Here is a 17358-nt window from a genome sequence, read left to right as displayed (position 1 = left end):
ATGAAACAAAGTGCTATAGAAAGATTTGTTAGTTTAAGTTCGTTCTCAGTTTCATCATCTTTGGGCTGGGAAAAGGAGGTGGCATTTGTAACAGTGTAGCCAAAATAGTCTATTCACCAGCTCAGGGAAAACACCAACTGCAACTAGGACACTTTTCTTGCTTCATAAAAGTGAGCACATGATTTGTCCAGCCGGACAAACCAGACATAGGAGCATCCATGCTTCAATTCTGGATGATGGAAGTGAGTTTCTTAAGATGGTTAAGGTGTGCCTAGTTAGAGCTTTATGAGTTTTAAACCCCCTCACACAAAAGAGAAGAATATATGACCATCTGCATAAGGAAAACTAGTGATCAGATCTGACAAATAAAGCATTGGTTCTGAGTCTGTTTATTACCATATCTCTTAGACAGGGATCATGAATCTCAAGTTATTTCTTGATTTAATTTGATATAATCAGTAGATATTGAGTTGCTAATTGACCATGATCGCAATCCATTGAATTTCTAGATAGACTCAACCCTGCCAATATGTGGCATTTCAAGATCAAACTTTCCTGATGCAGAGACTGACTCCGAGAAACTCCCTCTATTTTTCCAGCCCAATATTGAAGAGCAAATTAAAAAATTCATCTCATATGCAACAAGATTGATAGAATTTTACCTCCTCATCACACCAAGGAGCCAAGATCAATTTCTTTTGGCTTATTGCTTCAGCAAATTCATCCCAGGTCTTTACAACCTGAACACAAGCATCCCGCTTTTGTTTTGCGACATCAAATAGATTTTGTTGGATAGAGGCAAGCACATTGTTTACTTCTTCGACTAAATTTGCCACAGGAATATCAGTTTTGGCTCCATTGTCACGTCGAACAGCTCGTACCTGAGAAAGTTATTTCAGAGTTTTGGATCAAAAAACATAAAACAGATACCACACTTTATTTGACTGCTTTCAGAAAACAAACAATTAACACCATAGCACACAACATTTCTACTTTTTGTTTTCATGAACAACTGAATCAGTAGAGAGTAACTATAATCCGTACCTGATTATTTGCAAGATCTTTTGGTCCTATTTCAATCCTAAGAGGAACCCCCTTCATTTCCCAGTGAGAATATTTCCAGCCAGGTGAGTAGTTGTCTCTGTAATCTGCCTCAGCACGAATACCTGATTCCTTCAAGTTTTTGACAGTGGCAGCACAGGCGTCAAAGATCCCTTGAGTATTAGCATCCTTGTATGTCACGGGAATAAGAATTACTTGTGTTGCTGCAACTTTAGGAGGTAAGACCAGGCCTTTATCATCTCCATGAACCATGATCATCACACCAATCTGTCACAGTACCAGATAAAAGAAGGGTGAGTAAGATTGATATCTGAATTACCAACTGCACAATAGAGAGTTTCTCAATGGGGAGTATCCACCGTTCTGGTTGTAAAGCCCCAGCAATTCTGCCAGACCATAGCCTTCTCTCCCTTCTCATTTTCAAAATTTATCTCAAACATTTTTGCAAAATTCTGGCCCAAACAGTGTGAAGTCGCACCTTGGATACCACGGCCAGTATTAGGGATAAAAGCCTAGCAAACAAAGCCGTGAACAATGTAAAAGAATGAAGATAACAACAATTTCACCAGCAGTAGAAAGAACTGCCAAATAATGTCTACCTCTACTGTAGTCGTATAGAGTCCACCAGCAAACTTCTCAAGCTCGCTTTTCTTTCCCTTACTCACTGGAACAGCTAAGAATTCTTCATATATATGTCTATATAACTCCAAGATTTCAAGAACCTGAAAAAATTGTCAGAACATCAGTATTTATTACTTAATAAGTAGTAAAGATAGAAGCTGACACATCAATTCTTGATTCTTTTCTAGGATAAATCAAGGCACCTCAGTTTCGAGCAACTAGTTCTCTCAAAAGCCGTGTAATACTAATGAATTTGCTTTTGCTTAGACAAATATTGACAAGATTAAAAGACAATCACTGCATACAGAAGATGCACAAGTCAGAGATTAGAATTGCCTGTCTGCCATGAAGCAAAGCCTATAACAGCCCAGTTTTTGACAGAAAGAGGAACCATACAAACACATGAAAATGGCTTATTTGCATTTTGTGATATTCGTCCCTGATTCTACGATGATGATTCGTATACATAGCGACAAATTCCCATAGCACAACTTAAGTTAAATCTGTTTTCTCCACATCTTGTCTGCTCATATTTCCCTTTTGGACTATCCCAAAATAGCCTTCTCAAAAAGTTAAAACTTAAAGGGGGTCCACTCTTCCCTCCAACACAATTGTTCCTCCAATTTAAACCTGAATGAGAAGGGTAATATATAACCCACATTTGAAATTTAACGAAGAGCAAAATTTTTACATCCTGGCTTCAGCATCACTGTCCATCTTCCTTCGACGACAGGTTAGCAGGCACTGACATCATCTCATGTCAAGACAGCTTAGCAGGCTGGTCCACGTAACTCGAAATAATTGTTCACAAAATAGGATGTGCTTGCCCTAGAAAGTAAAGTGGTGTCATGGTGCCGCCTTGAGCTTAAACAAAACTATAGTTCTCCTACTTCTCCACACCATCCCAAACAGAATAATCAAATACCAGGCTTTAATGATTAATATTAACTGGAAAGGATAGCTTATTCAGCACTTCCAAACATGATACAACCATAAGCCTCATGGCCTGATGCAAACAGCTCCAGAAAGCTTAATTTTGCATCATGTAGCAAATGCAAGCATAGGGCAAAGGACGGAGTAGGCATAAAAAGAAAAAGAATTTTATAAATTTCAGTTAACATCCAATATTTCGAGCTATATACTACCCAATGTTGTTTGAAGCGCGCGCTTCGTCGCTTAAAGCGATGAAGCGAAGCGAGGCGCAGGTTCATCGCTTTTCAGGCGAAGCAAGCGCTTTTCACAACATTAGACTTAATACACATTGATATGTAATATAATTTATATTTAATAGAGAAAAAACCTGCTTATATTTATTTATAATTATAAATAAAGCTTCATTTGTTTAAATATTTATTTTTGTTGAGTTATAATTTATTTAATTCATTGCTTATTTTAGTTTAATTGTAAAATTGCGAGCTTCGAACTTCGCGCTTTGGGTGAGGCGAGCCCTCGTCATTTTTTTGCGTTTCGCGCTCTCCGAAACACTGATACTACACAATTTAGTTCAGAAGTCGGACAGTTAAAAAAACCCTCCTTCCTCATGCTCTCGGCGCACGTTAATTAACGTACGACGCCTGTGTCAGCCATGGCGAAAGGGAGAGGTAGAGGACGCGGCCGACCTAAGACGCAACCCCTAGCTAACTTTGTAAGCTCGGTGGTAACTCGTAACCAATGACCGATGGAGAAATTGACGCAAGAGATAACTACACCAACATCCATCCCCAATGTAGATCCAGCTACTATCGGAGGCACTGCATGTGAAATTGGTTCTTCATCGATGAACTCTGGTATCTCAAAGAGGCTAGATTTGAACATCCCATTGACAATGGGTCAATTAGCCCCTTCTCTGCTAGTGCCCGCCAATGGAAAATTAAATCAAGCTAAAAAACAAGTAACCAAGGAAATTCGGAGAAATCAACAGTGGTAGAGGTGGCGAATGTTGATGAGCCTACCAGACCTAAAGCACCATGGACAACTCTGTTTCAGAAGAATAGGTTTGCCACCAATGGTATGTCACTTTCCTATATACCGCCACAAATTGTTGATGGTCAACCTGTGGTTCAATTAGATAAGCTAAAAGTAGAAGAGGAGGAGAACAAATGGAGACGTGCACTGATAGCATATATCATAGGTGATGGCCCAGGGCGCATGTTCTGAACCTGAACTGTTCTATCATGATGAAGGCTATTATATCATCAAATTTCAGTTCGCAGCAGATGCACGAGAGATATTATGTGTTGGCTTTTACTCAGTTGCTAACAAGCCCATCATTCTAAAACCATGGACTCCAGATTTCGATTTCATTAAAGGAATTCCCTACTGTTATGCCACTATGGGTAAAGTTTCCTAAATTGCCTATGTCGTGCTGAAGAGCTGGCTCTTTAAGCAGGATTGCTAGTGTAATTGGGACCCCGTATTTGCTGATGAGTGCACTACTAAACAGATTCGAGTATCTTATGCTCGAATGCTTATTGAAGTTAATGTTACCATAGAATTGTCCACTGAAATCATGGTTATGGACCCTTATGGAAAGAAATTTCAACAGTCTGTAACCTATGACTGGAAATTTGCTTATTGTGACAAATGTTTGGTTGTGGAACATAAATGCACTACCCAAGCACACCCTGTTATGCAACAACCAAATCAGATAAGGAGAGCAAGGGATAACAAGGTTGTTGCACAAGAATGGAGAACCAAAGGGCCTATACATGTTGCAACTGAACCTCAGAATGCAAAGCAAACCGCACCTGTTGAACAAGAACTAGAGGGTAATAATGTAGCTGCAGGCCAAACAAGAATAACAAGGTTACCTGATCCTAGGGGGACTAAAGAGCCATCTCAACACAACACAACAATACTTGTAGCTGCAAAGGAGAAACAGATGACATAGGCAAAGCAATGCAGAATAGCACTGAACTTAACTTCATTAACTTCCCAGTTGTAACCCCTGTCCTAGTGACGAATAGATTTGAAGTTGTGTCAACAAGTAGATATGAGGATCACATGCCACCGGGATAGAGGTGGAAATACCATGCAACTATGATGAATTGGTTGTTTTGGAACATTAGGGATGTAAATAAAAGATATAAACAAAAGGAGGTAAGAGAGTATATTAGAGGAAATAAAATTAAGCTGGTGGGACTCATAGAAACTAAAGTGTAGGACCAGAATGCTCAAAGGATTGCAAAAGCTATTGTACCTAGTTGGAATGTGCTAACAAACTACCAAGATGCAATAAATGGTAGAATCTGGATACTATGGGATACCACTAACCTGCTCGTTAATGGTATTAAATATGATGCTCAAATGGTACATTGTCAGGTAAAAAGTAGAAGAAGTGATATTGACTACTTACTCACAGTAGTGTATGGATACAATGGGATTGAACAAAAAAGAATCATCTGGGATACTCTACAACAACTCTTGTTAAGTATCGCAGTCCCATGGATGATAGTTGGGGATTTTAATACAATGTTATACCAAAGGCGGATTTATGTGGAGGGGGATGGGGTACATGCACCCATGCTCCCCTCCCTAGACTATGTATAAACAGTTCCAATTTTAAATTTTATCTTATATAAATATGTTTGTGACCACCCATGCTCAATTGACTACCTTGGTGCATTGGTAAATTGGTGCCCTTGTGTCCCCCAGGTCAAGGATTCGATCCCTGTCCCTTACACTTTTTTATATTAAGTTTTTTTTTTAAGTTCCTATTGGCTAAAAACATAGCCCATGTCTTTTAGGGGGAATTTGGGTATATACGATCAAATCCCTACAAATAAAATACACCGCTATCTCCCTCTCAACTCTCTCTCTCTATCGACTCTAACTGGATTCTTCGGACTTCAAGAAAGCAACAATTTCTTCTCCATGTTCCTTTAAAATTCTCGTGTATGTAAGTACTCTCTCTCCTTGCTCTGTATTTAATTCACTCGCTGCAGCTTTCTTCTACTCTTGCTATTCCCCGCTCTCTCTTTTCCCGTTCTGCTCAGTGCTCAATGTTTGAATCTCTTGCCGAGATTTTGTCTTGTTGATGCCTTGATGGTGATTTTGATTGTTTGTTTTTGAAATGAGAAGTTGTTGGATGTTATTTCTAGTGAGAATTTGGGAGAGCTAGGGCTTTAAGGTCTTGAATTTTGATAGTTTATAGAATTTGTGCACATATTGTGTTTGAGAAAATGCTTGGCTGAGTCAAAGATTGAAATCCATGGGAAAAAGAATTTAAGCGAAGGAATTTCGTGGGACAATAATTTAAGTTCAAGAAAATCTCCAGATCAAATAAGCATAAATCTGTCATATTAATTTGAACGAGGAACTGCATATACTATTTTGTATATCTATAATAACAGTTCTTCGTCTAAATTTAGTCAAAACAAATTTAGTTTTCAAACCAAGCAATATAGTTCATAGTTATTGAAGAACTTGCTCCAATCCAAACACAATTAAAGTGTATAAGTTCAAATATACATGTATAGAACTACAGATGCCTAATTTTGTGCCATAACTTCTTGACTGACATGCTTTAATATGATTGATTTGAATTTAACAATTTATTTGAATTAAGATAGATTAAATAGAAGTGTGAATATTTAATTTGGTAGGAACGATCCATAAGATTAAAATGGATAAATTTCTCACCAAGCCGAAAAATGGTGAACCAAGTTCTAGTGCTAGTTGGTCATCCATGAGTTCACAGATCGCTCCGGAAGTTCAAAGGGAGACAAATCCTTCTCTACTTTCAAATGTGGATAAAGTGCTTGATTTGAAATCTTTTGAACCGGATCCCAAAGAAAGAATGCCAATTTCAGATTATGGTCCTAATATTCGAGATGAAGTGAGGAGATATTATATAAACAAAGGGCCTTGACAGCCGATTGGTCATGCCTTTCCTAAAACTAAGATTGGGAGTAAAATGCGTCAATTTAGTCCCACTTGGTTTAGAAGACCATATTCTCAATGGTTGGAGTATAGCATAAAAGGAGATGCGGCATTTTGTTTGTGTTGTTATTTGTTCAAGAATGAACTTGAAAGCCGTGGAAATACAGGGGATGCATCTACAAAAGATGGTTTTAGGGGTTGGAACAAGGGTGTGGAAAGATTCAAAGCACATGTTGGTGAAGTAAATAGTATCCATCACAAATGCTTCAATAGGATGCTAGATTTGAAAAATCAACGTCAATCGATTCAATCTTCTTTTGATAAGCAAAGTGAAAAAGTAAAAATTGATTACCGAATGCGCTTAAATGCCTCAATTGATGTGGCAAGGTCTCTTTTAATTTCGGGATTTCCATTTCGTGGACATGATAGAAAGTGAAGAATCTGAATATAAAGGTGGCATTCTTGAACTTTTGGAATGACACGGAGATCGGCATCTGGATGAAGAAGAGTAATATTACGTCATGCTCCACAAAATGATATGATGATTTGTCCAACAATTTAAAAAGAGATTGTGGAGGCTTGTGCTAAAGAAGCAGCTAAAGCTATCATTGAAGATTTGGATGGTGATTATTTTGCAATATTGGTTGATGAATCAAAGGACGTCTCACATAAGGAGCATATGGCCTTAATTTTGTGATATGTCAAGAAAAGTGGAATGGCGATAGAGCGATTCTTGGGTATTGTCGTCTTCCTCATCATTACAAAAAGAAATTTATTCTTTGCTTTTGGATCATTCATTAAGTAGATCCAAGATACGTGGACAGGGCTATGATGGAGCTAGTAAAATGCAAGGAAAAATAAGTGGTCTCAAGTCTTTAATTTTGCAAGACACTCCCTCTGCATATTGTATTCACTGTTTTGCTCATCAATTGCAACTAGCACTTATAGCTTTTTCTAAAAAGCATTCGGATGTGGATAATTTCTTTTATGTTGTTACTAATGTTTTGAATACTATTGGATCTTCATTTAAGCGCATGGAGTCACTTCGACATCATCAAGCAGATAAGTTGGAAGAGTTGCTTAAATTTGGAGAAGTCTATACGGGGCAAGGTTTGAATCAAGAACGTGGCCTCCAATGACCGGGTGATACTCGTTGGGGGTCTCATTTTAAAACTTTGGAAAATTTGATGGTTTTATTTCCTTCAATTATTAATGTGCTTAAAGATATGAAGCGTGACTGTCCATATCATCTTGATAGATTTGCAGCAGAAAATCTTTTGAGCCAGATTCAAGAATTTGGATTTATTTTTATGTTGCACTTGATGTTTAAGGTGTTGTTATTTACAAATGAATTGAACAAAGCTTTACAAAAGAAAGATCAAGATATTGTTAATGCTATGGGAATGCTTGACCTTGCAAAGAAAAGATTGCAAATGATGAGAGAAATTGAATGGAACTCTTTGTTGGATGAGGTGTGCTCATTTTGTAGTAAACATGATATTCTAATTCCCAAAATGGATGAAGACTATACTCTAGGAAAGTCGAAGCGTAAGAGGTCCAAAGTTTCATATTTACATCACTTTCGTGTGGAAGTGTTTTATACTGTTATTGATTTGGAATTTCAAGAGCTTAATGACTGTTTTGATGTTGTGACTACTGACTTACTACTTGATATGGCCAGTTTGAGTCCGGTTGATTCATTTGCTAATTTTGATAAGGACGGGATAATGAAGTTGGCAGAGTATTATCCCAGTGAATTTGGTGATAACAAGTTTCGAGAACTCGGTTTCCAACTTGATAGTTTCATTGTCTATGCTCAAAAGTGTGATAGCAGATTTCTTAACCTGAAGGGGATTAAGGATTTTGCTAGTGTGATGATAGAGACAAAATTGGATCTTACTTGGCCACTTGTTTATTTGCTTGTGAAGTTGACTTTGCTTATACTTGCTGCTACCGCAAGCGTGGAAAGAGCATTCTCATCAATGAAATACATCAAAAATGATCTGCGTAATAGGATGGATGATGATTTTCTAAATGATTGTTTAGTTTGCTATATAGAGCGTAAGATATTTAAAATTGTAAGTAACGATGCTATTATCGACCGTTTTCAAAGTATGAAACTCGTCCAGGACAATTGTAAAGTGAATGATGTTTTTGTGAATATAATATTAATATAGTTGAAGTAAATTTTCGGTTCCCCCATTCCATTTTGGACTCTAATTTGAAATTTCAGTTTAAGTTTTGGGTAGTTTTTCAACTTCTTATGTTCAGGATTTGACTTTACGGACTCTCGAAATGGATCCGGAGGCTGCACGAACAACACGTGATTCTCTAGAACTGGTATTTCATATGTTAAATATTCTGGACACAGGCCTCGATCGTCACACTCTTTCTGTTCTAATTGCTCTCTGCGATTTGGGTTTTAACCCTGAGGTATTGACTGCTGTTATTAAGGAGCTTCGCCAAGAAAACCCGTCTCTACTCTCAGAAGCTCTCAGGCACACTCCCCCAGGAGCCTGAGAACGAGGAATATTGAGTTTTCACGAACATCATTAGAGAGACAACAGAGTTCCGACCAAATCTCTGAAAACAGATCCGGGATAGACAACGCCACGCACCGCCACGCGCGGCCCAGCTCCGGTGCTTCCGTTGCCACGCGCCGGCGCGTGAGCTATTTCCAGGCCAGTTTTCAATTTTTTCTTTGGGACAGCCTCCTCACGGCTTTATTCCGACCACAACCATCTAAAAATTTCTGATTTCCGACAACTTTTACTTTTTTCCAGCGAAAACGAACCTTTTTCCGTCCAGAGGTCAGCTTCTTCCGGATATAATCTATTCCCCTCTCTTCCTCTTTGTTTTTCTTTGTTTCAAGGGGAAATTCCGACCAGAACTCAGCAATGAATCTCAGGGGTTAATTCCGACCAGACCTGTACAGCTTTTTCAGATTTCCAACGACTTATATTTTTTCCGGGGGGCGGGGAACCTCTGTTCGTCCAGATTTCAGTTTCTTTTTACCTCAACAGCTCAACTGTGATAACCTTCAAACACTCCTTATAATTTTCATAATCTGAGCAGCTGGTTTGTACAATATGGGAGAAAACCGGATATATTTCAACGCAGGATTCAAATCTTTTGACATCACCAGATGGAATTCCAACAAAGATGTATGGTTCGAATGGGTGGAGAGAAGCCGCAGCATGATGAGACGCTCATCCATGGGCAGAAAGGCAATGGAATGGATCTGCTTTGTACTTAAAGAAGCATTGACAGATCAAATGAATTTAGTAAAGCGATGGAAGTACAAGGACCAAATGACAGAACATTTCTGTACTAGGAAATCAACGTTCATGGAAGATATATGAGTATTTTGTCACTGAAGGGAGAAGGAAGGTCAGTTATTATAATCCCAGAGTTAGCTTTGAATGTTGGTTGGAAAGACATAGCAGCTAAGATAGAAAGATTCATATATCAGACCCCCAAAATGAATCCCACAGTCCCACCCAGAATCACTGTGGACAATTATCCTTATGTCAAAGCAATTAAGGAGAGTAAATGGCAATCCAATACCCTTCGAGAGGCAAAGGTCAGCATAAACAATGGAGATATCTCTGTTGTGGAACCGACAAGTAGCGAGGATTCTGGTCTACTAAAAAGATGCATTATCGGGTTTTTTGGGAAAGAAATCAATGAGAGACCCACTTTAGCAGACATAAGGCGATGGGGGCTAGTGCTTCATGGAACAAAGCATATGGAGTCAACATGTATGAAATGACAGGCAACATGTTTCTTTTTGAATTTCCGAACAGATACATGGCGGAGCAGATTTTGCAAGGAGACTGGAGATGGAGAAAGTTCAAGCTTCATCTGGAATGGTGGAATCCTATTGCTGGATGCATTCCAAACTCACAAATTGTGGAAACATGCTGGATTAGAGCCATGGGGATTCCTTTACATTTATGGTCACAAAAGATCTTCAAAGAAATAAGAGATCTCTGTGGGAGATGGATAGCTACGGAAGAAGAAACTGATCTCAAAAATCATCTTAAGTGGGCTAGAATTAAAATTGTTGGCGATGGCAGAAAGATTCCCAATGAGGTTGGGATTGAAAGAGATGGGATCAAATTTTTCATCCCAATCTGGGCTAAAAGACAGCCAAGATTTAAGCTGAAGATGCCAGAAAACGCGCATTGCTTTGAAGGAGAGAGATACTGGAACAATGAAGTGGAATGCACCATAGTGCAAAACAATAATAAAGGAAAGGCATGTGTGCAACTTACACATGGTTCGAGTTCGATAAATCGGAGCTTTAAAGTGACGAACAACGAGCTGAAATCCTATGACTCCGACTTGGCTGCACAAGTCATTTTTAATGATCTCTCGTGTGAGGCCTCTGATGAAATTAGGCTGAAGCCTTATTTTGAGGAAATGGGAGGCCCTTCGTTTTTGAAGGTAAAAGAATCCAGTACAGGGGATCCAATCTCCAATGCAAACCTTGAAAGTATACCAAAGGCAACACTTAACAGTTGCGGTCAGCCAGAAGGTGGAGCAGAGATAGGAAGAATGGAACAGAAGGCAGGGGAGCAGATCACAAACACAAATATGGGGGAAGATCAAGTCGAAAGTGCTTTGGAGCAACAAGAACAACTAAAGCACTACAGCACTATCCAAGATTGGGAAATCGAGGAGGTGACTCCTATAGCAGTACAACAACACAATCCACTAATGGATAAAGACAAGGATGCAACACTATGGGTCCATCAAAATATGATCAAATTGGGGAAAATGTTTGGAGTAGATTTTCAAGGCCATGAAGAAGAAGCATTGGAGTTGCTAATGCAAATTGACAGTTGCAGACAGGTTAGAAGGGTGGAGACGGAGTTGGAGGTAAAGAAACAAAGGTTCAAAGGATCACTGGAATTAAAAGGATTAACTTCTTTTGATGTCAAATTCAAGAGTGACGGGAAAAGGAGCAGGGGAAGAGATATATCTATCATCTCAATATGAAGATCAAATTAATTTCTTGGAATGTAAGGGGATTAAACGATAAGAAGAAAAGGAAGATCATAAAAAGTCAAGTGCAGAACTGGAGGGCAGATAATATATGCATGCAAGAGACAAAATTGGAGGGGGATATCAAGGAAATAGTCAATCAAATATGGGGTGGGAGATGGGTGAGGTATGCAAGTTTAGAAGCTAGCGGCACGAGAGAGGGGATTTTGTTATTATGGGATTGCAGAGTTTGGAAAGGGGAGGGGTTACAGACTGGTGCATACACTTTGACTTGCAAGTTCGAGGCTCTCTTACAGAATTTTCAATGTCACATAACCGAAGTATATGCCCCAAATTGCAGAATAGAAAGGAAAATAGTATGGAGAGAAATTGGTGCAGTGAGGGGATTGATGGAGGGTCCTTGGGCGGTTTGTGGTGATTTTAACGTTACAAGGTACCCTTCTGAAAAACGGGAATGTTCAAGGAGGTCCAGAGCGATGGTGGAATTCTCGAATTTTATAGAAGATATGGAGTTGATAGATCTTCGACTTGAAGGAGGCTACTATACTTGGTTCAAAGGGGATAATCATACAAGCGCTTCAAGAATAGATAGATTTCTCATTTCAGAAGAATGGGATGAAAGTTTCAAAAATATCAACCAAACTCTTCAACAAAGGTTGATTTCTGACCATTCACCTATGGCTCTATACTGTGGTGCTTGGGAACAAGCTAAATCATACTTTAAATTTGAAAATTGGTGGCTGAATGTGGAAGGTTTTGATGACAGAATTAGAGACTGGTGAACATCTTTTGAATTTTCAGGAAGACCAGTTTATATTTTAGCTTGCAAGTTAAAAGCTCTAAAGGGCAAGCTAAAAGAATGGAGCAAAAGCTGTAAAGGTAATCTGGGATTGCAAAAATCAAAATTGCTGAGTCAACTTGCAGGTTTTGAGGCAACACAACAATTAAGAGCTCTGACAGAGGAGGAATCAGTGAGGAAGGCAGCCACTCTAATGGAGATTGAGGAACATCTCAAGAACGAAGAATGTGCATGGAGACAGAAATCAAGAGCTCTGTGGCTCAAAGAAGGGGGACAGGAATACAAAATTTTTCCATCGCACTGCCAATGCACACAAGAGAAACAACATTGATCAACTAATTATTCGACATGAAGTAGTCGAGGATCCAGACAGAATAGAGAACGAGATCATTGAATTCTACAAGGGATTATACACAGAACCTGAAGAGTGGAGACCATCTGTCAATTTTGAAAGTAGTCCAAAAATTTCTGAATCAGAGAGGAAGTCTTTACAGAGTAACTTTGACGAACAAGAAGTTTTGAGCGGTCTGAAGATGTGTGCAAGTGACAAGGCCCCAGGTCCGGATGGATACACAATGGGTTTTTTCATAAAGTGTTTGGGACATTTTGAAAGACGACATCATAGAGGCCTTCAACAACTTCCATTCTCAGGAGATGTTCGAGAAAAGCTTCAATGCAACATATATAGCCTTGATTCCAAAGAAGACAGGTGCGAAAGAATTGAGAGATTTCAGACCAATCAGTTTGATAGGGAGCTTCTACAAACTGCTCTCTGTTAGAGATAGCTATGTAAATGTTAGAGATAGCTATGTAATTGTCCCACACTGGAATAGGAGTAGTATCCCCTTTGTATAGAGTAGTTATAAATAGCACCTCTTATATTGCATCACACACAATATCAATATATCATATTTTCTCCCGTGCCTTCTCACATGGTATCAGAGCTATCGTGAGAGATTTATCGATGTGCATAAATTCCAGCGATTCCGGGAAGTAAAATCAGTCACCGGAACCTTTTTTTTCCGGCGATTTTCAAAGTTGTTTTGCGTCTGCTTTGTCTCGGTCAGTGTTTGTGCACAAAATCCAACACTACCACAAGAGTAGTCACTGTCCGGCGACCAAATCCCAGTGAAAATCTCCGGCGGTACTGTAGCTGTCCAAAGAAAATTTTCCGACGAAGTTCCAACGTTGCGTGGGCCACCTTCCGGCCATTTTTTGGCGACGACTCTTCAGGACAGATTGTTTCCCTTGCAATTCCGAGTCTACCCATTCAGGTTACACCAAATTCCGACCACTTTTTATTTTTCCGGCGTGAATAGTGATTTCAAAAAGTTGACTTCCGGTCATTTTTTGAAAAAGTTCCTTCAGAACAGTTGGGTCTTCTGGTAATTCCGATCCTACCCCTACTGTTTTTATTTCATTCCGACCACTTTGAATATTTTCCGGCTGCAACAGTAACTTTCCAACTGCTACAGTAGTTTACTATTCTGGTTCAGTGTTCCTTACTCTATTTTCAGTGGATTACAGTTGATTATTTCTCTTATTTGGTAATAATTTACAAGATGTCTTTGGGAATTGATGTTTTTGGGTCTAAAAGCATGAGTTCTGGAAACTCTAATGTTATGATTACCTCGGAACCTTTAATGGGAGGTTCAAACTACTTAGCTTGGGCTTCATCTGTCGAGTTGTGGTGTAAAGGTCAAGGTGTGCAAGATCATCTGATTAAACAGTCTAGCGAAGGAGATGAAAAGGCGATAGCGCTTTGGGCAAAAATTGATGCTCAATTATGTAGCATCTTGTGGCGTTCTATTGATTCTAAGTTGATGCCTTTGTTTCGGCCATTCCAGACATGTTATTTGGTTTGGGCAAAGGCTCGTACGTTATACACTAATGATATATCTCGCTTCTATGATGTGATATCACGGATGACAAACTTAAAGAAGCAAGAATTAGATATGTCTACTTACTTGGGTCAGGTACAGGCAGTCATGGAGGAATTTGAGACATTGATGTCAGTTTCTGCTAGTGTGTCAAAACAACAAGAGCAGCGACAGAAAATGTTTCTAGTTCTTACACTCGCTGGACTTCCTCATGATCTTGATTCAGTACGAGACCAGATTTTGGCGAGTCCGACTGTCCCTACAGTTGATGAATTATTCTCTCGATTACTTCGCCTTGCTGCAGCACCAAGTCACCCAGTGATTTCATCACAAATACTTGATTCCTCTGTTCTTGCATCCCAGACAGTGGATGTTCGGGCATCTCAAGCTATGGAGAATAGACGAGGAGGCGGTCGTTTTGGGAGATCTAGACCCAAGTGTTCTTATTGTCACAAACTTGGACACACTCGCGAAATGTGTTATTCCTTAAATGGTCGTCCACCCAAAAATGCCTACGTTGCTCAGAGCGAGACTACAGGTAACCAGAGCTTTTCTGTATCTAAAGAAGAATATAATGAGCTCCTTCAGTATCGAGCAAGTAAGCAAACATCTCCACAAGTAGCCTCAGTTGCCCAGACTGACACTCATATTGCTGGTAATTCTTTTGCTTGTGTTTCCTAGTCTAGTACTCTTGGACCATGGGTCATGGACTCAGGCGCTTCTGATCATATCTCTGGTAATAAATCACTTTTGTCGAATATTGTATATTCACAGTCTCTTCCTACTGTTACTTTAGCCAATGGATGTCAAACTAAGGCACAAGGAGTTGGACAAGCCAACCCATTGTCTTCTATCACCCTAGATTCCGTTCTTTATGTTCCTGGTTGTCCTTTTAGTCTTGCATCTGTTAGTCGTTTGACTCGTGCCCTCAATTGTGGTATATATTTTATTGATGATTCTTTTATTATGCAGGACCGCAGTACGGGACGGACAATTGGTACAGGTCGTGAATCAGAAGGTCTTTACTACCTTAACTCGCTCAGTCCTTCCACAACATGTCTAGTTACAGATCCTCCAGATCTAATCCACAGACGTTTAGGACATCCGAGTTTATCCAAACTTCAAAAGATGGTGCCTAGTTTATCCAGTTTGTCTAGATTAGATTGTGAGTCGTGTCAGCTTGGGAAACATACCCGAGCTTCCTTTACGCGTAGTGTTGAGAGTCATGCAGAGTCTGTTTTCTCCTTGGTTCATTCTGATATATGGGGTCCTAGTAGAGTCAGTTCAACCTTGGGATTTCGTTATTTTGTTAGCTTTATTGATGATTACTCAAGATGTACTTGGCTTTTCTTAATGAAAGATCGTTCTGAGTTATTCTCTATATTCCAGAGTTTTTGTGCTGAAATCAAAAACCAATTTGGTGTCTCTATCCGCATTTTTCGCAGTGATAATGCCTTAGAATATGTATCTTCTCAGTTTCAGCAGTTTATGTCTTCTCATGGAATTATTCATCAGACATCTTGTCCTTATACCCCTCAGCAAAATGGGGTTGCAGAAAGAAAGAATAGGCACCTTATTGAGACTGCTCGCACACTTCTAATTGAGTCTCGTGTTCCGCTGCGTTTTTGGGGCGATGCAGTTCTCACAGCTTGTTATTTGATTAATAGGATGCCTTCATCTCCCATCAAGGGTCAGATTCCACATTCAATATTGTTTCCCCAGTCAGCCTTATACCCTCTTCCACCTCGGGTTTTTGGGAGCACATGTTTTGTTCATAACTTAGCCCCGGGGAAAGATAAGTTAGCTCCTCGTGCTCTCAAGTGTGTCTTCCTTGGTTATTCTCGTGTTCAGAAGGGATATCGTTGTTATTCACCTGATCTTCATAGGTACCTTATGTCAGCTGACGTCACATTTTTCGAGTCTAAACCTTTCTTCACAACTGATGTCACTTCTGCTGACCACCATGACATATCTGAGGTCTTACCTATACCGACTTTTGAGGAGTTTAGTAATCCTCATCCAACTTCAACACAGAGGTTTCACCCGTACCAACTTTTGAGGAGTCCAGTGTTATCCCTCCTAGTTCCCCAGCCACAGGAACACCACTCTTGACTTATCATCGTCGTTCGCGCCCTACATCAGGCCCATCTGGTTCTCGTCCTGCACCTGACACGGCTCCTACTGCGGATCCTGCTCCTAGTACACCGATTGCACTTCGAAAAGGTATACGGACCACACTAAACCCTAATCCTCATTATGTTGGTTTGAGTTATCATCGTCTGTCATCTCCCCATTATGCTTTTATATCTTCATTGTCCTCGGTTTCCATCCCTAAGTCTACAGGTGAAGCATTGTCTCATCCAGGATGGCGACAGGCTATGAGTGACGAGATGTCTGCTTTACATACAAGTGGTACATGGGAGCTTGTTCCTCTTCCTTCAGGTAAATCTACCGTTGGTTGTCGTTGGGTTTATGCAGTCAAAGTTGGTCCCGATGGCCAGATTGATCGACTTAAGGCACGTCTTGTTGCCAAAGGATACACTCAAATATTTGGGCTAGATTACAGTGATACCTTCTCTCCAGTGGCTAAAGTGGCATCAGTTCGCCTTTTTCTATCCATGGCTGCAGTTCGTCATTGGCCCCTCTATCAGTTGGACATTAAGAATGCCTTTCTTCATGGTGATCTTGAGGATGAGGTTTATATGGAGCAACCACCTGGTTTTATTGCTCAGGGGGAGTCTCGTGGCCTTGTATGTCGCTTGCGTCGGTCACTTTATGGTCTAAAGCAGTCTCCTCGAGCCTGGTTTGGTAAGTTCAGCACGGTTATCCAGGAGTTTGGCATGACTCGTAGTGAAGCTGATCACTCTGTGTTTTATTGCCACTCTGCTTCAAGTCTATGTATTTATCTGGTAGTCTATGTTGATGATATTGTTATTACGGGCAATGATCAGGATGGTATTACTAATCTGAAGCAGCATCTCTTCCAGCACTTTCAAACTAAGGATCTAGGCAGATTGAAGTACTTTCTAGGTATTGAGGTTGCTCAATCTAGCTCAGGTATTGTTATTTCTCAAAGGAAATATGTGTTAGACATTCTTGAGGAAA

At 39.8% G+C, this 17358-nt stretch overlaps 1 protein-coding gene across 4 annotated transcripts in view; it reads right to left on the bottom strand.

Moving 5' to 3' along the window:
• LOC104246264 (proline--tRNA ligase, cytoplasmic-like) overlaps positions 1-17358 on the bottom strand; it is a 29335-nt gene that overhangs the window by 700 nt on the left and 11277 nt on the right. For all 4 annotated transcript variants that reach the window (XM_070147808.1, XM_070147811.1, XM_070147810.1 and 1 more), the window contains 4 exons: positions 1662-1784; positions 1422-1574; positions 1045-1329; positions 663-881 (listed from right to left, as the gene is read on the bottom strand). In XM_070147808.1, coding sequence (XP_070003909.1) covers positions 663-881; positions 1045-1329; positions 1422-1574; positions 1662-1784 — 780 coding nt within the window. The remainder of the gene's footprint in view (positions 1-662; positions 882-1044; positions 1330-1421; positions 1575-1661; positions 1785-17358) is intronic.

This window comes from Nicotiana sylvestris, chromosome 6 (genome assembly GCF_000393655.2).
Source record: "Nicotiana sylvestris chromosome 6, ASM39365v2, whole genome shotgun sequence".
Taxonomy (NCBI): Eukaryota; Viridiplantae; Streptophyta; class Magnoliopsida; order Solanales; family Solanaceae; genus Nicotiana; species Nicotiana sylvestris.
The sequence above is the reverse complement of the archived record's forward strand: the minus strand, read 5'-3'. Positions and strand labels throughout refer to the sequence as shown.